Genomic DNA, 24,436 nt, shown 5'->3' with positions numbered 1-24,436 from the left:
CTCGGCGTCCTTTCTTTTCTCGTATTCTTCAGACTTTTATGCCAATTTCCTGCTTTTCTCTTTTAGCCCTTTGTAAGACATATCACAGAGTTCCTGGCTCTGTTATGTTAACGTGTTAAAACTTCTCAGGATAGGGTGTATAACAGACATATTGCATAATAGCTCTCAGTCACAATGACTGTATAATAAGGCCACTGCTACACTGCTTTACTCCCATGAAGTGTTTCTTAGAAATGTAGCCAAAGGGATTCATTCGCAAAAGCATATGTTCACTGTGTGAATATTCATTTCTGCTTGCTACGATGCATACAGAGCCCTGCTGTATGCTAAGCAATTTCATTTCCGAAGCTCACTTAGCGGGGCAGAAAGTGCTAAATGTGTATTTCCATTTAGCCATGGGCAGCTTTTCTAATTAATTGTAGTTACTCATTCTCGCTGTAGTCACAATAACAAGATGTGTGATAGGGAAGAAAAGAAGTCTCAACCTGGCTCACAACTGCAGCTATTATTTACCGCGCTCATATAGTCCACACATCAGCAAAGCACTGAGGATGGATGTATTTTTGTCTTATTATTATTAACATTAACATGGTAGCTTGCAGTTTTGCACCTCATTGAGGTAGATGCTGTATTGACACATGTTGCATGTTTATACACGGTGAGGGCTCACCATTTCCTTTTAAACAAGGACTATTTATCCCCTTTTTAATATTTCATCTTTTAATCACTTCTTAATTTGGAAAGTTAAATATACACCTGAATTTTGATAGAAATATTCAATAATGCAAAAAGCTTGATGAAAATCAGATTAAATAGATTTTAGATATAATCAGCCGCTCATTGTGTCTTTCTTTTAGCAGAAGCTCAACAAGACTGTAAAATGTGGTGAACTTTGTTGTCTTGGAGCAGGAATCAAAATAACTTTTTTAGATGCATCACAACCAAAGAAGTCAGTTTTAAACCAATCAGTCCATTTATGAAATACTTGATTACTGATTAGTTTATCTTTATGTCAGCAGCGTTAGGCCACATAATACAAATGACTAAGTAACGGCGAGCCAATTGACGGCGTCTTTTGTTTAAACTGCCTCACTTTTCTATCACTGCGTTATTGTGACCCATTTGTCATGCTTCGCAATTTTAATGAGGGAAGGAGGTCGAAGTGAGCACAACAGGATGACTGAAAATATGCAACAGCCCGGCTTTGGCCCTGCAGGCATGTCCCAGTCCCCCATGGGAGTAGAAAGCAAGTCAGCTGAACATACTTCACTATTGGAAGGGTTCAAAGTGCAGTGGGCCTTACATATGAGGTGAGCACGGGGGATTTAGTCGGCCTGCTAACAGTGGGAGTTTTTGTGGTCAGTTTTATTTCCCCTGCTTGTTTTTAGCCCCCCACCCATCACCCCCTCTTGTCTACGTCCAGTTCACAGCAGTGTGAGCCTGCTCTGTGCTGAGCAGAAAGGATTCCCCCTTTGGGGCAGAATCCTCCCCCTGTCAGTCTGTGCTCATATCTCCAAATAAAGGATTATTGTGTGTGTTGCAAGGGGGGGGGGGGGGGGGGGGTGCAATAATTGAGTCTAAATAGCCAAATTCATTAATTTGATTGTTGGCGACAGCAGATCTCTCGACAGTGTAATTAGGAAAGTTAATGGATGGAGGCACGCTAAATCCATCAATGCTAATGATAATTGCTGTTCGGGAAAGCGACTAGGCTTCACCAACGTGTGGCCGAGGACGCCGCAAAATCAGAAACAGCCACACGGCATCTAAAAATATGAGTGGCGAGCGGAGTGTAACCCGTGTGGGGGCAACACCCAAAGAGGCCAGCTGGAGGGGCTGCAGCTGGGCTGTCTGGGCGGGGGACTTCCATCTTTTCATCCATCTTTTTTTTTATCTTCCATCCATCCGTGTGGCGGCGAGCAAAGCAATCATGCCCTTCTCCCCTCGCCGACGAGGAGCCACTTCTGAACCCATCAGCTCTGATTGGTCGGTGGTTTGTCCCGCTGGGTTGGTTGCCCCGTTCCGAGGCCTTCGACTCCTGCAATAATTTTCTGCGGATTCAGAAGTGGAGACACATCAGTGGAGAGGGTGATAGCTGCAGATTTTCTTTTGTCCTGCTTCATGGTAAAGCTTCTGTTTTAACGACGAGGTCCTGACCTTCAATAAAGATTGCAGCGTTAGCAAGTCAATTAATGTTTTCAGCTGAGATCATTAAGACGTAGCCTCGGCTTGTCTGTCTTGTCTGTCATGGCAAGCTGATGCGGGGGCCATTACAGGAAAGAGTGGACCTGTTGTTCTAGTGTGGGTTAATGAATGTCCCGTGCACAAGGGAGGCAGAGTGGGAGGGAAGGCAAAGAAAGAGAGACCATTTTATTTCAGCAAGGTATGTCCCCTCCAGGCTTGGAAAAAGTAAGTCGGGGATCAGCTTGTCTCGTGCCCCCCTTGTTCAAACGTTAATGATGTTTTTCCACAGCCCCGAGTGACAGTTTGTTCGCCAAGACTCGTTAACACGTGAGGTCTCCGGAGTTTTCTGACAGCTGACAACAAAGTCCTTTTTCCTGCTAAGTCCCCCCGGGCCTCACAGAAGCCGTCCCAAGTCCGTTGTTTAGGCCTCTCCACTTGTGTTACCCGGAGATGTTTTGACATGTGGTAGGTGACATGTTTTCGCGCGATAGCGAGTTGCACTGTGAGAGCCGCGTGAAGAGAAATGCCGGAGAAAAGCGCACGGCATTCTTTCTATGCACAGCTCTACCAAAGGGAGTGATGGCAAAGAATGAGCTGTTGTTCTGGGGGTTTCCACAGCATGCTTGAGCTTATAAATGGTCTGATTAAGAAACCCCACCAATTGTATGAGACTCATACAGTCTGTCATAGTGTTATTCCATTGCCTCAGATTGTATTGCTTTTATGGAGCCATATCAAGCGGACATTTATAGAGGGAGGACAGATTGTTTCCATGGGAAAGCTTCGGGCAATATAACTGTTATATTGTTAGGCCGTTGGTTTGTCGCCTTCTCTTTGGCTTTGCAAGGAGGGCTAATGTTCTCGTTTGACACTGGCGGATTGCTTTCTCTCTGTGCCTGAAGAGAGAAGGCAGGCTAATACATTTGAGTCGGTGAAGCGAAGGTCGTTGAGAATTACATTCACCCCCCTCCCCTCCTCAGCCCCCTACCCCTTTTCTTTTTTCCCTGTAATTTCCCCGCTGGATTGGCAAACGCTTTTCACTATTAGCACTGTGGTAGGCAGCTCACTGCGTGTGTGTGTGTAATCGTCTGAGTGTGTGTGTTGTGGCGTGCTGGCATGCCCACCCAGACCCGAAGCAGACTAGACCGATAAATAAATGCATGGCTCAACTGGATTGTACTGTCATGAGGAATAAGAACAACAGCAACAGGAGTGATATGATGTAGAATACCATGTTCTTCTTTTATGATCCTGAATAGAGGTTGTTAACTGTCCCGTCTTCCCTGAGGACGCTCAACCCCTAGAAGCAGGTCCCCACAGGTGTTCAGAGCGATGAATTAGAGGTACATTTAACACCGCTGGCAACAGGAGAGCCTTTTTGCGGAGCCCTCAAACTGCCCCGCCAAGCGTTCGCCGTAATGTCTTCCAGATGATAAGGGCCTGGATGGATCTGTGTTAGCAGGGCGAAGCGTGTGGGCCCACTGGAGCAGAACCGCCGGAGTTTTGGCGGACACACCAGTCATTTAGGCACCAATAGAGACATTTTCGAGAAGGAGGTCTCTCTCTTTCTCGCCTTGCACAGTGAGGACCCCCGGGGGCGTATTCTCTCTTCCATCTGCATCCTCTCTCCCGCTATGCTGCCTTTTACGAGGGCCATCCGATCTGATGATGAAGCACCGGGGTAAAACAAATGCAACAAACAGCTTTTGTGGAGGTGCGAGGAGTCAAAAGAAAATAGGAGTATTCCTCTTGTTTGCATGGCTGACAGGGAGTTTGTGAGGACAGGAGAAATGAAAACATTGGTTGCCTGTTTTCTCTATAATCACGCTACACTGGACACAATGTGCAGAATGCTCTGCATGTACACACGTTTGCACATTCATCGTGCATATATGTACACACAAACAACAAAGCCGCACACTTGAGCTGTACTGCAGCTTGCTCTTCTCCCCTTCTTCATCTCAATGATGCATCTCAGCATAAATTTTTTAGGCGTCTGGCAACGCTCAGCTTTTGGCAGTTGCTGGGTGGAGTAAGGGGGTGGGGGCAGAAACGGAGGCTCTGAGGTGAATTATAAGTCTGCTGATAGAACAGAGCAGGGCCACAGGAAGATTGATGCTCTCCGTTGTGAGCTGGGAAAAGATGGAGAGGAGAGGAGTCAGGAGAGGAATCGGGAGAGAAGAGAAGAATCAGGAGATGAGTTAGGAGAGAAAATAAGGAGAGGTGAGGACCTCCAAGCAGAGAAATTGATAGCACAAATTAAATAAAGATAACAGTAATATAGAGAAGGCAATAACTTTAAAAAAATGTTTACTGCAAAAAAGTATGAGTTTTGTAACTATAAATGTTTTCATCGTAAATATTTGCTCCGGTGACTAAACTAGACGATGGCATGGTTATAACAGAAAGAAACCCGATCCCTGCAACACGGGAGCCCATTAAACTAAATAATGAGTAACTCCCCAGCCATCTAGCCGCAAAGCTAGCAGGGGGGGGGGGGGGAGGGGGGGATAGCATTGTAAACACCACGTGAAACTAGTTTTTTTTGTTTTACTGTGCTGCAGCTGATAAAGTAGCTGAAACAAAGTGGTACTTGTGTGAGCCCAGCCGGGGCTGTTGCAACAGCTGGTGGTCCGGCGACTAGAGAGGAAGATGACCTGGTCTGAAATCACAAGACAGGGAGAAATGAAGAGAGGCCAAACAGCTCGGGCAGGGGATTAAACACAGAAAAGAGGATTTCCAAATTATATGACGAGCCCAAGTAGGGGGGGGAACAAGATCTTTCCTGGACTTTCCTTGATGAGATTTGGGTGTGGATCCTGAAAAGTGGAAAAGCAAAGCAAATGGCTGGCTGTCAGGGCCTACTGGCAATCATTGGTTTTATAAACAGACAGAAGAAGAAGAAGAAGAAGAAGAAGAAGAAGAAGAAGAAGAAGAGGAGGAGCTTGATGCATGGTGACAGCTACATATCACCTCAGATCACTCCATCCGAGCAGAAAGAGGAGTGAAGTCATCCATCCACTGCACCTCCTCAGGGGACCCAATTTCAAGGAGTGCCACTTCTATCCAGCTCTACATTTAGTTACATTCTGTCTCTGCCTCTCTCTCAATAGCTGACTCTTACTATTGTTATATTTTGCATTTTTAAAAATAAACCTGATGATAGCCCTTCCCCACAAATCACCTCTAGTAACTTGATTTTTGTTTTTCGCAAATAGGTTTTATTATAAATTTGAATCAGGTGAAGGAAACCATTTTTGTTGGGGAAAAAATGTGGTAATTTGTGCGTGTGGATACAAGTCAGGCCCCACCTGAGGGAATTAGCCCCCCCCCCCCGAGCCGTCATTCAAAGTGTAAATCACCTTTTTGTGTGAAATCCTGCGCATTAACTGAACTTGAAATCGCTAAGGAGACGTGATGTTTTGACAGTAATTTGGGAATCGAGTAAAACTATGAAAGTAGGCCCCTTTGCCCGGAAGGCGCATATTTTCTGAGGAAGGGAGGAGGAGACAGAGAGAGCATGTGTGTTCACCGAATGTGCCCGCACACCTGCTGCACATTATACTTGCATACATCAGAATTCATTTCTCGATTTTACCATGAGCGAAATTGCAGATTTTTCATCCATGTGGCGATGATGAAGATGGAGGGCCGTCTCAGCGGTGTTTGGGCAGGAATATGTTCGATAAGTGGCCCGCAGAGCTGAACAAAGTTGGTGGGACACGGTGCGTTGCGGGCAATGAGGAAATTGTGGAAACCCGAACCTGAAATCTGCTTTCTGGAGCGGCTCTCGCCCTGTTGCTCACAGTCAAAACACAGCATGGAAAAGTCATCTGAACCATCATGCAAACTCACACACACACACACACACACACACACACACACACACATACACACACACACACACACACACATACAGGCAGTAGAGTTAAAACCACCACTCAAGTGCATTTAACAAGTGCCTGAATACACACACACACACTGATAACCAGAGGCTATTTAGACCACTCTCGTCGGCCAGTCAGCTTGAGTATTGCATGCCAGATTCCGTGTGTGTGTGTGTGTGTGTGTGTGTGTGTGTGTGTGTCATGGCTCCTCTTCCCAATCCTATTTCAAAGCTATTTTCCTCTTCTACTCCCAAACTCTGCACCGACTCAATTAGGCGGCTGCACCCTTCCATAGCCGTGGGTCTGAAATTCCATTTGAATGTGATGATTTTGTTTGTGTGTGTGTGTGTGTGTGTGTGTGTGTGTGTGTGTGTGTATGTTTAACAGCTTTAACACCTGCTCTTTCTATACACCAGCCTCAGCCAAAGGCCGAGATACAATCACTCTCATTTTCTCTCATACAAGAAGCACACGCACACACACCGTCGGTGTTATCTAGTGGTTAAACAGGAGAGACAGCTGTTCAGCTAAAGTTCAGTAGTCAAAGCAGTTACATAAACCTGACCTCAGTGCAGCTGGGAGCACAAAACCTCTGCAGTGCGTGTGTGTGTGGTTGTGTGTGTGTTCTTGCCAGGTTGATATATTGAAAGCATAACCTGCCCACCTGTTCTCTGGGTTTTAACCTGAGACCTCATTAGTACACTGTGTTTTATTTCCACTACATTACCTGCACAATATGCTGTGTTGCTCTGTGTTTGTGTTGGTCCTCTGAGTATGAATCTATGGTATGTGTGTTTATCTGTGTGTGTGTGTCTTCAGACATGCACATGATATAGTGATTTCCAATAAATCCAATTGATAGGAAGAGCAAAAACAGAGCTGAATGAATACCGAGCCTAAAGGGAAAACAACAGTTTTTCTAAAGCTCACTGTGACTTACACTGCTTCCCTCTCTCTCGCCTTGCTCAGGTACGACTACGTGGAGGTCCGAGACGGCGTCGACGAGAGCGGTCAGCTAGTGGGGAAGTACTGCGGGAAGATTGCTCCCTCTCCGGTCGTCTCCTCCGGAAACCAGCTTTTCATTAAGTTCGTGTCTGACTATGAGACGCACGGGGCAGGTTTCTCCATCCGCTATGAGATCTTCAAGACAGGTGGGTGGCCGAGCACAGCTGCAGCTTCACTTTGTCCCAGACAAACTACTTTACCTATTTTTTTTTTTAAAGCTCCAAGGAACTTTTATTTTGTATTGTTTTTGACGGTCCCTGTGGACAAAAGTGATAGTGTTTCCGAGCACCAGGGTCCCCTTAGAAAACCTCTCATTTTACTGCAGCAGGGTCTTAATGTAGGTCATATAGAGGCATCGATATTAAATTTAGACTGTCTCATAACTAATTAAAAGTTCCTCACTGTAACTTTAAATTTAACAACCTGAGCTCTTAAAATAGCCTTTGAGTTCTAAGGTTAGGAAAACATTGTAACAAGCTCTACATCACAAGTAATTTCAATCTGATTTGTCTTAGCTGACACTGTGATACGCCGTGTAACACATTAGGAAAACTGTAGGAATAATTGTGATGATGGAGCAAGAAAGAGCCTCTCCGTCTAGTTTCATGGTTTGTTTGTGATTTAGTCAAGGCACCAGAGCGTCAAATTATACACTTGCAATATGGCAGGCAATATGCTCCGTTCAAAACCAATGAATCATAGTCCCATATGTTCCATAATTGTAGCAGTTTTTATCTGGTGTGAATGATTGTACAATAAGCAAGGGCATAATTAGCTGAGCAGTGGTTCGACAAATGTTTTTTTCAAGTGTTGGTATACCATCAGATGGCAATCCACGGCGAGGGTATGAGCATCCCATTATAACCGCAGGCTAGCTGGTTGTGGAGAAAGTGAATTCAGGCCACTGAACTGGGTTGAGGAAGTGCTTTCACTGCAGTGGTATCCAATCAGTTGGAGGTTCCCACCTAAAAATAAGTCCTCTTGGTAAATTAGTCTGGAATCATGTGCGATAAACCACAGATATCTTCAGGGGATGTCTGTCTTATCAGAACACAGCACCCCAGGAGGAAGGATTTCCTGTTAGGTGGCTGCCGTCCTTTGTTTGGACTGGAAGGAGGAGGAGGAGGAGGAGGAGGAGGAAGACAGCACATATCTGGAGAGTGACTTGTAGGCAGACAGGTGCTACAGACTCCACTTTCATTAATTAACCTTAGCGGCAGTCAATGGGACAGCCCTCCCCATGACCTCCGAGACATGATGAATGTCCCTGCGAGGTTCCCTCCTTCCTTTTTAATCCGGGCCATGTTGAGCTTGTGTTTGTGTCTCTGGGCTCGCGCGCGTCACCATCACGACAGGGCAGCTGGCAGAGTGCGGCTCCGTTTACAAGATCAAAAGCGGCACTCCACCCCGACATGTGCAAGCTCATCGGCATACACTCCCTCTGTCCCCCTCGATAGGCCCATTAAATCAACCACATTCTTCCCATGATTAGCTTGGTGTTTCCCAGTCTCATCTATTAGCCGGGGCTAATTATAAATGAGGCGTGTTAGGGGCCCAGTGGCGATAGGAGAACTGCTGAGCACACTCATAGGGCACTGAGATATGAGCGAGTACATATCTAGCAAGAAATGCGTATGTTAGTGCAGATAGAAGATAGAGAGTCAGGACTCGAAAGTTGGACCTCGATGAGGATCTTTATGGAATTCAAAGGGGACTCAGCACTTGGGAGAAAAGGGAGCATCGCTGTAGCTCAAACCCAGGACAGAACCTTTTCATCTGGGTGTTGTACACCTAGCGCCCCCCCCCCCCCGGCGGAGAAGAGCGCCGTGGGTGTGCCGTCGCTCCCTATAGTGGATCCAGGCCCCTCGTTATGCTCTGAGTTTACTCCGTGTTTTGACTACTGCGGCGCCGGCTGCCGCCAAGAGCAGTGCTCTGAGATCAATTAACAGCCCTGTTTGTGAGTGCGAAGCCAAGCAAAAAGAGGGATTCAAAGCTAGTTGATTAGCACAGCTTATCAACGAGCAGGGTATTAGCAGGGGAAAAAAACATTGTGTTGGCTAACACGTGTAACGTTAATGATGATACACAGATGCTCTGATAACGGCTGGAGGAACGGGAGGCTCGCGCTCGTGCATGCCAATGAGGGGAAATGCAAAGAATGCAGGCTGTTTATCACCGCGATTACAGGCGTGGAGATCAGTGGGAGTCAACCTCGGGGACGGCACCGCCTTTCATCTGGGGTTACATGCAAGCAAAGGTCACACGGAAGATAAATATAACCGCATAGCAAACATGCAAACACTTACTCCCCTCAGGGATCCAGCTTATACAAGCATGTTTACATGTGCAGGTTTTACCCACTTAGACTGTAAACTATGTAAATACACTTTCAGCACGATGGCGTTCGAAGCCCTGGCTTTCATCAACAGTAGCCTGCGAAGTGTCTAATTGGAAGAGAGCAGGTTGTTTTGCGGCTCTATCTGGCCGCTTCCGCGTCCGTCTCTACCCCACTCCACTCCTCGGTCCCATCCAACCATCTTAATTAGCATGGGCAATTTATTTTATAGCCTGCAAATTGGCAGCCGCGCTCCGCTGGCTGAAGTCTGGCAGGAGACGGGAAGAGCGTAGTAGATGGTGGGGGAGGAAGAGATGGAGAAGCGGGGTAGATGAGGGATAGTTGTGCTGAAGGGAGCTTCAAGATTAGCAAGCTGGTTATGTTTGTGTGTGTGTCTCTGCCTTCAACTTTATAAAATGGTTCATCAAACAAAAAAATAACAGCTGGGCAAACTATGGCCTTGACTTGATAAACCACCACCAGCATGATGACAAATCAGGAGAGTAAGCTGGGATGAGGCCGGGTTACCCTCCACCAAGATCCTGGTGCTTCAGCAGAGGACCGAAAGCTGTGTTTATCCCGTCATCTGACAGTATCTCTTTTAAAATCCTCGAGTGTTTCTGAAAAAGATCCGTCCTCTTAAGTACACATGCACAACATATGTTTTCCCTTAACGGCTCTGCGTTAGCTTTGAGCCACATCAAGGCTGGCCGAGGGCCCATTGAAGTGGGCAAGGAGATAGAGCTAGTGACGGCCCTCCCTTCCTCCCTCCCTCCCACCCACTCACACACACACACACACACACAGGCTCATCCCCGTCTCCTCACGATTAGTCAGCAGGATGACTAAGTCTATTGGACGGAGGCCTGAATAACGCTTAAAAACACCATCTTTTCACGCGACAGCCCCGTTTATCATGTCACTGTGATGCGGGCCCTTTGACTCGGAGCACGCACCTGTGAAAACACTCTCAAGGTGTGCGCGTGTGTATTGGGTGGGGCCTAATAGGGGGCACGCTCTGCTTTCATGGACGGCACGCCCTGATGGCATAGGTCACATCTGGCATGGAGATGTACTGTCATCACACACACACACACACACACACACACACACAGCCCTCATGGAAACCTAAGACAACAAATCTCTTTAAGGGGAGCCAGAGGGAGACTATAAGCCCCCCGGCCCCCCATCCCATCAGCACTGTGTCATCCCTCAAGTAGCAACGTCACAGGCACAGTCAGAGCGCTAAACAGCATGTCAGTAATCCAGTGCCTCGGGGTGTGTGTAAGGGTAAATGTAAACCTCCCTTTTTCCATCTGTCACAGTGAGGGACACTCCGCAGGCTTCAGGTTAATGTTTGATTTAGTGTTGAAAGAGTTAATTCTCCACCGACCATTAACCCCTCCGTCCGCGTGGCATACGGATAGAGTGGAGGGGAGGGGAGGGGAGGTATGAAGGGTGGTGGAGGGCTGTGATCTGGGCTAATGATCAGCCGGAGAGCAACATGGAACATAAACAGTGGTGATTTAGTTAGCGCTCCAAAAACAACACCTTCAGCCCCTTTGGCTCCGGCCTCTAATAACCCGGAGAGATGAAAAGATGGAAAAAAAAAAAGAAGGAGGAAAAGCGAGAGAGAGAGAGATAGAGAGAGAGAGAGAGAGAGACAAATTAAAAAATGAAAATAGCAAGAGGCTGTCACATTTAACACCAGTTCCTTGGCGCAATGTTGTTGTAGTGATTAACGCCCAGTCTCTGGTCCGCTCTCAGAACTTTAAAGCAACAGCTTAATAGAGACATAGAGGACAAGTCATCAGGGAGACTAACAGTGGAAAGGCGCCCCACTCCATTCATGTTGAAACCATATTTATTTAAGATTTGTATCGATCTCTTAACACTTGCAAAGACTGAAATCAGATCCCCATTAAATATAATTTCGCCGGTTATGGCTTGACATGTTAAACCAACTCTGATCGCTCAGTCGGAGTGACATCTGTTTACTCCCCCCTCCAGAGGAGAGGGGGGGCTCAATGTAAACTAGAGTAAAAAGAATCCATTACTCCGAGTAAATGTTTGAGTGCCTGGTTTGAGATTGCCGGTAAATGTTCAAGGTTACTTCTTTTTCTCTCCCTCAACTTCCTGTCGTAAACTCAGCTGTTTGTTTTAAAGCAGTGGTTCAGACTACATCAGGCCCAACTGATTTTCTTGGATGAAATGGGACAGTCTAAGTGTATGATCCCTGTGAGTCTTACCTGAGTCAAACCTTTCCTATTTACAAAACCCTTCCTGTTTCCAGGACCCCTTCCTATTGGGACGACAAATACGCCAGCAATGGCGACAAACACTGCGATAAAACAGAGGGTGAAGAAGGGGCAGGGATGTGGCTTCGGTACGGATACTACCACAGGAAAGCACGACTGCTATCACTGAACGCCTCTCGCGCGGACATCAGCGCAATGCATCCTGGGTATAGCAAGGGAGAGCTTGGGGACGTAAGCCTTTTCCCGCGTGGAGGCACTAGATAAAAGAGATCTGTCGGACGATTATCACGCCGGTGGGAGCGACCCGAGCGCTCTGTCTTCTCTCGCCACTCTGTTTTGTTTGTGATGTCTTGGCTCTGTCCTTTTCTTGACGGGCTGTGAACACAGCCAGGCACACAAAGGCTGACAATGGGGGAGTCTGTCCTTTGGCTCGGCCTCAGATATCATAATTCGGAAAGAGTGCAGAAACAGGAAGACCCAATGGTGATGGTGATGAAATAAGTGTCTATACACACGTTTCACAAATGCATTAATTTATTGTAGTGTCCTCAATTTGTAAGACTGAGCTTCATCCTGGCAACACTTTATGGAACATTTGCATCAGTCCAGGCATTATATTCGTCTATTGCCTGAATTCAAAGTGAACCATTCCCGAAGACCAAATCTGTTCCGGCCAACTGCTGAGCCGAGATAAGGGTCATGGTGGAGGCTGATGAAATGGACGGAGAGCGGAGATCTGAGCCAATATCCACAGGAAATTCAATACGCCGACCTGAATTGCACTTTGGATACTGCAGCTGTCTAGAGCACTTGGGGACTCATGGGCGCCTGTTGTTTTCAAAGAAGTGGCTCCCATCTATAGTTTTTTCCCCCCCCAAAAAAACTGTCTGACATTTCTCCACAAATTCGGCGAGGTAAAGTGCAGAACTGCAGCATCCGGCAACCCTCTCATCTCGGCGAACGCTCACTCTCTCGACAAAAACCCTCTATTTTCCGGGGGTAAATACGAGGGGAAGCTGTGAAATTAATGGTGCCCACTGTTCTCGAAAAGCCACACTTTAGCGGCGGCACTAAATGTCAGCTCTCTTTAGAGTCAGAACTGCAGCTTTCAACGTGGGGAAAGGGAAAATCAACATGGCTCTCGCTCCCTTCACTCACTCCTCGCCGGTGGACAGGCTGAAGTGGTCCTGAATTTAGGGGCCCAGCGAGGAGCTTGAGTGACAGTGGAAAAAGCAGTTTGCCACATTTATTTTTAAGCTACAATGACTGTAGCGCGCAGGCTCTATCTAGCGATAACTCCCTGCAATTTTGGTTTCGATCGGCCCCATCTGCGCCCATCACGCCGACTGTCAGACTAGCATGAAAATGGCATTATCCTGTGCACATTTCTGCCACTAATGGCTCCAAATAATTGCCCTCATAGTCCTCTTCTTTTTCTTTTTTTCTGAGTTTGTATGTGTGTGTGTCAAGCCCGGCTTGGCGACAATCTGGCCCAGTGGTTGAGCATGCATAGTGAACATGTCTTAATGTCTCTTTCTATCACTCTCCGAAAAAAATCTCCTGCAGCTGTTGGCGTCAATTTTTTTTATCATACGTCAGTCATTCTTAAAACGTAATCTAGTGCTCATGATGCTTCGACAAGTGGCTAACGTGGGAAACATGTTACTGCTCCTCATCAGCTGGAAGGCAGCTCTCCCGGGAAGCTGTGAATAAATATTTTGACTTTCCCTTGTGTAAAATTGCGTGTGCATGTTGATGTATGCGCAGTCATTGCCCTCGCCCTTCCATCCCTGACGCTGTAATTCTGCACCTCTCACATGTTTCACAGACGTGTCCTGATATGTGTGTGTGTGTGTGTGCGTGTGTTTGTGTGAGAGAAGGGTTTTTTGCACAGTGAATCAAGCTGTTTATTCATCGCTCCCCGATTCTGGTGACTGAGGCCTTTCACCAATGTTTATGCTCACAGTCCAGATGTTCCAGGAGTTAATGATGTAACACACACACACATAGGGATGAAGGAGTTTGGATGTTTGTGCCCATGAGGGAATGAAAAAAAAAGCCAGATAGAGGAGGGTTGAGAGACCCAGATGTAGCCTCAAGTAGAAGAACTATCTAGGTGGTCTCTGGTCCCGGGCCATAAACTGTCCTCCATTCAATAGACCAGCTGGGGGGCAGAGCTTCTCAACACCAACCACACAAAGCCTCGTTGAAACCGATCACTTAACCAACAGTCATTCAAAAGAATCCCTGTTGTGTCTCACCTTCTTACTCCCCCCCCTCCCTGCAGGTCCAGAATGCTCCCGGAACTTCACCTCCAACAGCGGTGTCATAAAGTCACCCGGTTTCCCAGAGAAATACCCCAACAACCTGGACTGCACTTTCATGATCTTCGCCCCCAAGATGTCCGAGATCACCTTGGAGTTCGAGAGCTTCGAGCTGGAGCCCGACCCGACGCCCCCCACCGGCGTGTTCTGCCGCTACGACAGACTGGAGATCTGGGATGGCTTCCCTGGAGGTGAGCAAGTGCTGCTGGTTACGGCCGTAGTGCCATTGTGCGCTTTTTATTTGTCAAACTACCAGAAAACATCAATGCTGTGAAAAAATAATAGCTGAAATCCCACTGCTAAGAAATCCACTATCCTGCAGAAGCAAAAGAAAAAAGATAGATACTTCTTTTCTCACTGCTTTTTTGAATGAACAGCTTTACACAAAATGACGACATTATCCGGGCCAGTGGGCTAACTGCTTTAACCAGACTTGGCAGGGGTCCAAGAGTCTGTCGGCATGAGCGTAACGCTTAGTCATCGCTCAACACCATACACTTTCTGGTTACGAGAGCCTCCCGTCCTTCCTTTTTCTCTCACGGGCTGCATTGTTCAACTGTTCATTTGGGCTATGATATTTTTGCTTCTCTGACGCATAGAAAACTGACTCTGAAAGGAGAAGTCCTTCAGAGGCTTCCTTTAGTTTCCCACAGGAGAGAATTTAAACTGAACCAGCTTGGTCCTGATGGGAGCGAAGGGCCCGCAGCTCTCGCGCAGATTCGGACACACGATAAAACATTGCCAAAAAATAGCATTCTCAAATCTGCAGGTGAGAGACAGGGTGAGAAAGGGAGCGCCTGTGTTCAAAGCGATGCCTCCACGGCCCCCGAGATGAGGCTTTGAACTCAACGAGCGAAATAACCTCTTGAAGTTTTGCAGTTTTTCTCCCGGCCATTCAAACGTGGGGCGCGGACGAGATGAAAGCTTTTTCTCGCCCATCAGCAGCTGAAAATTGAAAGAACATCAGTATGCTCTGCCGCGCCGCTGCAAGTGATAAGGTTGAAGTGTAAATCACCGCGCCTTTTCAAGTGTGTTTACTCGACGTTCAATATTCTCTGCGCTCGCATTTCCGTAGAGTTGACCTTTGATTCCAAGAAGTATTTCCATAATTCATTTTTAGGTTCTCTCCTGGAGGTGGTTTAATTTTCAAGATTTGTGTTGATTAAGGAGACCCGCAAAAGCTTGGGGAGCTGAGAATATGTCACATTATTATCACCTTTTAATACATCTTTTTTGTTACAAAAAAGTACCTCGGGAATCTGGGAGAAAAAAAATGTTTACCGTGCTACTTCCGACTTTTTAAAATTCAGGGATTTCTCAGTATGTATGACACAAAAGTAGCAGAATAAGACACACCGGAATCTCTTTTGTCCAACAGCGAGCCTATTCACTGGAAACTGCCACTTCGGACTGACGTAGCATCACACCCTTCAAGTGTTGTGTGTGACAGACAGCCTTGTATAAAAGAAAATAAGCCATGCGAAGAAAAAAGTGTGTCAGCTTCCGCCAGGTGGCTCTCTGTGGTGCCTGCTGGATCGATAGTGCATTAGCACGGAGGCATGCTGGCCGTCAGGGCGTGCAGGGATGGGAGATGTCCGGGCAAATACGGGCCCGCGTGGAAGAACTGGAGTATTCGCGCCTCGCCGGACAGGTGCTGAGTAAGAACGGCCCCCACTACCTCATCCCTCTTCCCATGAGGAATGGAGAGCCAGGCAGGATGCAGACTTCATAGCGAGGCTCTTTAAAATTTCATAGCGCTGGGGAGTCATGCAGATAATCCGGGAGATGGCATTTTTATGTTCGGCCAGGGCCTTAGCAGGTTTAAAAGCACACATAGATTCTCACGCGAGCACCTGGGTTAGGAAGATTAATCGGAGCTATCACACCCCCATCACACCCCCATCACACTCCCCTTTACCCCGTGAGTCCCCGCTGCCCGGCCTTTGCCTTTCATGTATAAGAGCTGGGCTGAAAGTGGCATGTTTTGGATGACAGGAGGCCACGGGGAGGCAGGCCTGTCACTCGCCGCTGATCACAGCATTACTAATCACAGATAAGCTGCAGGTCCTCACACACACCGGCAGTAACACTCACACACACTCACACATGTGCATGGATCACAGCGCACATCAGAGACGCAGGGCAAGGTCACTGTGCTCCCTTGCCCCCTCCCCCCCAACACACCCACACCTCATGTTACCCAACCCCATGTTTCTCCCATGCCGCTCTATCTCCCCCTAACGTCCCTCCATCTCCCGTTCCCTGTCCCTCCCACTTCCTCGTTCCACTCAGACTGCTCAGTGGAACATGTCCCTCTTTCGCTTTTATTGCTTTCTCTCTCTCTCTCTCTCTCTCTCTCTCTCTCTCTCTCTCTTGATGCCCCCCACCCCCTATTGTCTCTACACCAACTCACTCGGGCGCGGCTGTGTCTTCCTCAAGTCCAAAAACAAAATAAAACAGCGAAGGAATTTACGGCCAGCAAATAGACAGAGACCGTGACCTGCCCACACCACAGGTCCCTCTTTTGCTGTGCTCTTTTTGTGCCCGACAGGCCGAGCAGGAATGTCTTTTCTCAAGCGTCTTTATGGTGTCGGGTAAAAAAACAACTCATTGACACACTAGTTTTCACACATCCGTGGTCGGTAGTTAAACCCTTGTGTGACATGGCTGTGGCACACAAACAAATATTGAGTCTAACCCGACTAACAGTGTTTGTGCTTCTTTCCCCTTTCTCTCTCCAGTCGGTCCATACATCGGGAGGTACTGTGGGCAGAATACGCCAGGCAGGATCATCTCCTACACGGGCATCCTAGCACTGACAATCAACACCGACAGCGCCATCGCTAAGGAAGGCTTTTCGGCCAACTTCACCGTGATCGAAAGGACCATTCCGGAGGGTGAGCTGGCATTAAAAACACTGAAAATCAGACAGATGGGGATGTAAAAAATATTACTAATATTACTAAGAATAAGTAGCAGATGTTGTCTGCAACTGAAGCCACAAATGCTCCCATTATGACAAATTCCCACCCGCTTAAGAGTTATTAAATAAACACCTACTGCTTTTTCATTTGGGTCTGCCTCCCGTGGTTTACAAGACCCACACATTTACACACTGTGAGCCCAGACAGGCTCCAAAAGGCAGCTTCCCCACCAGCAACCACCCCGGACACACAACCCCTAGGGCTTTTACATGCAGCGCCGTCATCGGCTCGACCCCCTGACCCCATTCTGCAAAAAGCTCCGGCTAAACATTTCATTAAGGAAGACGAGCGCTGTTAGGAGTCATAAATCTGTCCAGGGGCTAGACCACCCCAAGCGAACACAGTCAGTCTTTGAATAGCGATGGAGATGGATGACGTTCAACAAACCTACTAATCGTCTCCAAAAAGGTCTTGCCCAAAGGAAAAGACAGGCGCTGAGCACACACACACACACACACACAAACAGCCCCGCCTCACAGCAATGAGCGATGACTACTGGTGTAATTTCTCTTCAGTTTCCTTCCGAGTTACTTGACTCGCTTTAATCACACATCTAAAATCAGATTACGTAAAATCACCTTTTCACATTCCCCATCAAGAGGCATGGTTAATTATCTGACCCCTGATCAGTAAATATCTTCATTTGCATGAGTTGCTCGGTCTTACGTCACCGAGCGAGACGCAACACAGATAGCAGAAAAATCTCCAAACTGGAAGCTTGCGCTCTTCCACTCTTGTACCACTTGAATCATTCATAATCCCCTTATGCATAATACACGGTGGATTTTCTCGCCTCCGCATGGCAAAGGGAAGGGTACCACTCGAGCTGAAAGCCACTGATGCGAGGTGATAAGGTGATGAAAGGAGGCCTTGTCTTTTGTCTTTGCCCCGTTTCTCTGACTCTCCCCCCCCCCCCCCCGCCCGTCCAACCCCCCCTCGCTATCTTTTCGGCTATCAGCCCCGCTTCGCTCGGTAACCCACATGATCAGATACCGTCCTTAGCGGCAAACAAACGCCCCTTTGTGTCTCCGCTGATCATGATCCACTTATCTACGTGATGTGGGCCAAAAAAAAGAGTGCAAAAATTTGACGAGAACGGGTTCAAAGAGAGCCGGCGATGTCGAGGCCGGAGACGTGCAACACTGTGTTCTCGGCCTCACACTGACACTCGGGCGCAGTCACGAGCGCGTGCACGTACGTACGTACGCGGCCGTGGGTCGACACCGCGAAGCACAGAAGCACACGCTGACCCAGTGACTGAGGTGTTTTAGCAGTGTGGCAGATGGGGAGACCATCTGTGTTAGCTCGTAGGCAGCAGCCACATTGCAGCTCCACACTGCTCCCCGTCCTGTGCCCTCTGAGTGAGTGAGTGTGTGTGTGTGTGTGTGTGTGTGTGTGTGTGTTCGTGCACACACAGGCACATGACTGCATTTTTGGCCAAAGGGCCGTGGGCTCATGGCAGCGGGAGCCTCGCAAACCGCAGGGTTTGAAACACTGTTGAGGTGCTTTGTGATCGACTTCACCATCAGGCGAAAAAAGGAGTAAATAAACAATAAGAAGAGTAATGGTCCACAGGAATGTGTGAAAGTGTGCCCTTACACACCTCTGTGTCGTTGTGGCGGCATTATACGACTCCTGGTCGGATCAAAAGGTCATATCGTTTGTTGCAAACGTTGCGGCGGCTCCGTCCTCGGTGGTGTCAGCATGTCTGACCTCCAGGGGTTTAGGGATGCCGACCCCAAGCTGACCCGGGTGAGTCTTTAGTCCCGGAGCCCGGCATGCCTCAAAACGGCTGCCCCATGTCAACACAAACAAGGGAAGCCACCTCCTACCAAGGCTGGTTTGGCCATTGAGTGTGATATATTGCTCCATAATACAGCTACTAAACACACCTAAACTCCCCCTAGAGACCAAGTTGGGGAAAATAGTCACTGTGTGCAAAAAAAAAGAGAAAGATTAACGGCCCACAAGGAGGTGAGGGAAACAGATCCAGTCAGTGGAAGAAACAACTGGAGGGAAAGTCACTTTAACGCCTAATACTGGCGTAATCTTAGCCCACACTGAATGTTTTATGAGGACATTTTTACGCCTTAATGCGAATCTCTTCTATCCAGCCCTCCATTAGAAACTAAAGAGGGAGAAACTGGGAGGATTTACTGAGGCGTTGCTGATGCGCTGTTCTTTTCCGGCTAGCAGCGCTGAGTGCCTGTCGTGTGGTGTCCTCCTCCCCAGAGACGAGCCCTGATTCCGGGGGACACTGAAAGCACGCGCCAGGTACATTCTGGTGCCCTCGGTGCTCAGGATTCGACTAACACATCTCTTTCATTCCCCTCAGACTTTGACTGCAGCGACCCTCTGGGAATGGAGTCGGGAGAGATAACATCGGACCAAATCATGGCCTCATCCCAGTACAACCCCAGCTGGTCCCCAGAGCGCTCCAGACTCAACTACTATGAAAATGCATGGACGCCGGCAGAGGACTCCAACAAAGAGTGGATACAGGTACCACGTCTTTTTTTCTCATGTCACAAAGAGGTGATTTTCAAGAGGGTTGTTTGATTCAAATATCACAGAGCAATGACATTAAAAGGTAGTTTCAGTTCCGGAGGAGAGGTAGAGAATAACTGAAGAAAGTAAAACATGGCAGCGTAGAACAATTCCTGCCCGCGGTATGTTTTTGGCGGTGAGTCACAGTCTGAGGGTGCACGCAGTATTAGAAGTGACTGTTGCCTGCTTGAACACAGCAGGAGTGTTCTGTGTTTGTCCTTCAGTCTCTGGAGGTGCAGTGTCTCCGTAGCGCTTTGACGAGACCCAACAATTTCGATGATGAATGCCAGGCGTCCTGATGGACCTCAGGGCGGTCGAGTCCACGCCTCGCAAAAAATTGCCCTTATCCACTCTCTCTCTATCTATCTATCTGTGTCTTTTCTCTCCCTCTGTCTTCCTGTCCTACCTGATAACTTCTCCAATTCTTTGATAACAGCGGCCGCCTCTGGGGAGCTGGGTTTTAGTCCAGGCATCCTGCCCAGCCTCACACACGCACACACACACACACACACCAAAACAGGGCCCTGTCATATTTTTCTCTCTGTCGGCTTATCTGCACAAAGCGATTATCAGCCACCGGGGGAACTTTATATGGAAAGATTAAGGATTTAGTTCTTCCATCCCCAGATGGGGATAAGTCACATATCCCAAGTCCACTCACAGCACGAACCCCCCCCCCAGCCGCACTACCTGGATGCATTTGCCGCACGTTTGATTTATTAACCGAAAGCCTTCAGGCCTTGTAAATGCCCAGACTGTTTTTCTTTTTCTGCTGTTTTTCTACAGTCTTTGCCTCATCGCTGAAAAAGTTTGGGCCCCTATATATTCCTCGGGGGACGCATAATAGAGCTGACCCGAAGCCAAATATTTGCTCAAGAAGGGCCATATGCAAGCTTTTCCTTTATTACTGCTGTGAAAATATTTTCCTGAGGGCCCCCGTTGCTCCTTCAGACTAATTGAATCAGTGTTGGAGCATTTGTGTGTGTCCATGTGTGCGTTCCTGGCTTTGTGGGTGAGCAGGAGGGTCTGGCCGGGTCCATATTGTCCCGCAGAGGAACCCGGCATGCGTCTGAGTGGATCAGGAAGAAGCATGGCCTCACTCACCACTTCCTCAAGCAGTTGGACAGTCTGTTGTATTAAAGCATGTTTCTCTCTGAAAGGAAAAGCCATTGTTCACAGTCAGATACGTGTATTAAGGGTAGCAGCGTCGGCTTGCAGGCCTCTCTTTTGGTCAGTGGAAATCACAAGTGATCACAATGATTTGTTGCCACTCTAGCCTGCCCTCTGCTGTAGTATTGATCATATTGAGGATTTGATTTCGCAGTCAAATCTGGATTTCGCTCTAATGGGCGCGTTGATTTCACCGATACTAATCACATCAAAACACGAAGTGGGGCTCCTCTAATTTCAGAGCAAATTCTGTGGTTGCCACCTGATTTATGCTTTTCGAGGGAGTGCGATGCACTTGTGCCGAGCACTCCGAGCAGAGGCCCAATTATCACAAGTGGTATTAAAAGAGTAGGATTCTTCATTCCTCTTTCATTAGGCCTGTCCATGGTGCCGCAACAAGCTCAGGCTCCCCTCGCGGCACGTACGAATCATCTCGGTGCGCCGTCAGATGCATAGTAATCAATTCATTATTTATTTCATTATCATTCCCTGACTGCAGTTTGAGGCTGACCGTTTGTATTATTCATGAAGGGCGGCCGCTTGATTCCTGGGCTTTTTTTTTTTTTTTTTTTTTTGCTCTGCTTTCCTTCTTATCTTTTCTGAACATAATCCAGATTTGTCATCCATTTTAATGCCGCCTCATTCTAATGCACTGAGAGGAGGAGGAGGGGAAGATGCTCTGCTCTGGGTAATTAGATTGGTGTGGTGTGGTTCAGCATCGAGTGCCAGGTTAGCCAGGCCATTAATCAGCCCTTTGGTGTACACAGATGGACAGATGTCCTTTTGAGGGGGTTTGCAGTTTGAAGAGGGAGCAAAGAAAGAGGCAATAATCCTTCAATTCATTTTTTTTCCCGTTGTTCCTTTCAGATTGTCTCACTCCTTTTTTTTTTTCTCATTCCTCTTGAAAATGTCGGTCCACAGATCTTTATCAAGGTGGAGATTTCTGCATATTATCTGCCCGTGTGAGTCATGGCCATCTTTGAAGATTAGGAGGATGAACAGCGGGGGCCTCCGCAGCAGGTTGCAGCAAAAAAACGAAATGAAGGGTGCGCACAACCCCCACTCTATCAAGCTTACAGGCTGATCCTTGCTTTATGAACTCTCCTCAAAGAAAACCTGAATGACACATAACACTGCGTCTGCACAACACATTCGTCTTTGAGAGGAAGCTATATGGTTTTTTTGCCGCGTCGCGGCCCGTAAACTGACGGTTCCCAGGGGAGCGTGACAGCGGGGGGTGAAATTGCAAAGAAGCTGACATAGTGTGGAATGACTTTGTCAAATATGTCCGAGCAATGAACTGATGGTCACCGCAGCACCTGAATGAAGTGATAAAAACCCAAGGCTGGATCTCCGTCGGACAGCTGCCATTGATCGCGTATACACACACAACATGAATAATTTACACTGTACTGGAGAGAATCCAACTGTCAATACCTGAAAGCCTCTTTATTGAGCATCTCATAATGGCAATATGCACTAGGTTATCTCATGAGCTGACTTCGCTCTCCATATCTATAATTTAGCTAACGGCGGCTCCTGCCATTATCCTCTTGCCAGGATGCATGCCTTAATTACCTCACTGGTATTTATCAGCCTTTGTATGATTATGATAACCTTAATTGTTTAATAGGAGATAGGGAGTCCCTTAGACCTTTGTCATTTGAGAAATGATTTTAATCTCGCTTGTCTGACAGCTGACAGCACTAACCATGAGAAGCATATCAGTGTTTGTTTGCACAATATGCTCCTTTATCTCCTGCATGTGATACTAATCTCTACAGTCAACCATTTACAGAGGAACTAGTCACGGGTTTACATGGGAAGGGAAGCGGGGCTGTGTGAATCCATGAGGCAAACAGCACTTAGCAAAGATAACAGGTTCTGCCGCCTGGCCAACCAAACGACCAGTAATCGTTCATTTGCTCAACGAAGACGCCGCTCCGGCAGCCGCGGCGTTCGTCCTGTCCGCAGCCCCCTCCCCCCTCCCCCCCCGGGTGCAGAGCCTAACGTCAGACGCTAAACCTGCGCCCTCTGCCATATCCTGCAGATATGAATGTGCTCTCAATTACCCCAGGTCAATGAGTTGCAGAAATGGCGCCCTTCATCGCCTTGTCTCTCTATTCACGTCCCAGGGCTCACCACTGTGCAGAGAGATGAGCAATTAGAATACGGAGTGGCAATTAACAGCGGCTTCTCAGTTGATGAAGTCCAGCGAGGGCGGAGGAGCCGAAGCTGGCATGTGGCCGCCGGTGAGATCACCATCGCGTTGCTCGGATGGAAACAATGGACGCTCTCTGTGCCTCGCCGCTCCCGGGCCTCGGCTCTCAATTGGAAAATCAATGAGAGGATAGAGACCCACGCTCGAGTGGAGTAGCCCAAAAAGTGGGAGCGGAAATCGAAACATGAGGGATGGCATGATGTAATGAAACGAGACAGTGCCGCATAAGTACCCCGAGACAAAAACTGCTGTAATCAGTGTGATTTTCAGCGTCTGCGCCGAAGACAAAAATTTAAAAAAAGAAAGCCTCAGAGCTCTAGAGTCAGCCGCCATCTGCAGCTGTGTATCCTGGGAAAGGATCGTCAGGCAGCTTCCAGACATGACATACCATCAGGTCGCCCTCTCTTCCTTCCTGATCACTGTTTCTTAGTTTCATAATCATGACTCAGAGCGTTAGTCATGTGCATGTTGCAAGGCCGGGAATGACCCAGGAGTCTTAAAGGTGATTCAGAAGGAAGGAATAAAAGCTCACTGATAAATGCTTCCTCTCACAGCAGGGCTGTTAATTCAGCTTAATCATAGAACGGCACATATCTGAGCACACTTCACTCACAACAAACCACACAACCGTTTATTCTATTACGGCTGTCACCCGAACTTATACATACCTCTTTGTCAGGGGAAAAAACAGACGACCGGCGCATCGGAAGATGTGCATAATTTAATGCCACCAAGGAGGTGTCGGGGGTTGCTAAAAATAGACTGTCAGGTGAAACACCGTGATAAATGGAAGGCCGTGAGTGGAGCTCATAGGTCCTGCAGCATTTGAGTAATACAATTTTCATGAAAGGGGAATTAATTACACTTTCAGGTAATGGAGCTATTCCGAAAAGCTTCCGCTACCAAAGCCCTGTAGGTGAAATTAGGGAACAGATTGCTGAAATACTGCGTCTGGGGCTGGAAAGCATCTCTTCAGCTGCTTCAGCTGCACCGCTGAAGTAGCTGCGTGTTTATGTCCGTTCACAAAAAATGTCATCTTTCTCTTATTACCATACAAAGGACATTAAAATAGGAGATTGTATGCGGAAAATATAAAATACAAAAAAACAGGTGACTAGAGACTGTGGATGTACTTGATGGCCCGAAATGCTTCCGGGCTGTCTTTCTCCTAAATCTACCATCCTTTAACATCCATAAAGCATTTCCAGAGGTTGTGGGGGGAGGGGGCACTGTCTATGTGTACCAGCTGCTCTCAGACACAGAGGAGCGCTCCCTCCTTCCTCACCCTCGGCATTTTTGTTGTTGTTGTTTTTTGGTGAGGGAAAACGAATAAACTTGTTCACCAGAGGCCTCAGTTACCCCCCGCCCCCCCGACACACACACACACACACACACACACACAGATTGGAAGCTGCTGCACATCTGAGTCAGTCAGCACATGGATAATACAGTGAAGCAACAGAGAGACCTTATGATCACGCCCACAGCTGCCACTACTGTTGAGGGATAATTGGAAAATGA

General features: G+C 47.7%; 1 protein-coding gene across 3 annotated transcripts in view; it reads left to right on the top strand.

Annotated features, from left to right (window-relative positions):
- Nucleotides 1-24,436, top strand: part of nrp1a (neuropilin 1a) — a 53,140-nt gene that overhangs the window by 11,056 nt on the left and 17,648 nt on the right. For all 3 annotated transcript variants that reach the window (XM_076112638.1, XM_076112637.1, XM_076112636.1), the window contains exons 3-6: nucleotides 7,041-7,222; nucleotides 13,957-14,184; nucleotides 16,735-16,890; nucleotides 19,313-19,479. In XM_076112638.1, coding sequence (XP_075968753.1) covers nucleotides 7,041-7,222; nucleotides 13,957-14,184; nucleotides 16,735-16,890; nucleotides 19,313-19,479 — 733 coding nt within the window. The remainder of the gene's footprint in view (nucleotides 1-7,040; nucleotides 7,223-13,956; nucleotides 14,185-16,734; nucleotides 16,891-19,312; nucleotides 19,480-24,436) is intronic.

This window comes from Anarhichas minor, unplaced genomic scaffold, assembly GCF_050575085.1.
Source record: "Anarhichas minor isolate MPS153535 unplaced genomic scaffold, ASM5057508v1 ptg000050l, whole genome shotgun sequence".
NCBI lineage: Eukaryota > Metazoa > Chordata > Actinopteri > Perciformes > Anarhichadidae > Anarhichas > Anarhichas minor.
The sequence above is the reverse complement of the archived record's forward strand: the minus strand, read 5'-3'. Positions and strand labels throughout refer to the sequence as shown.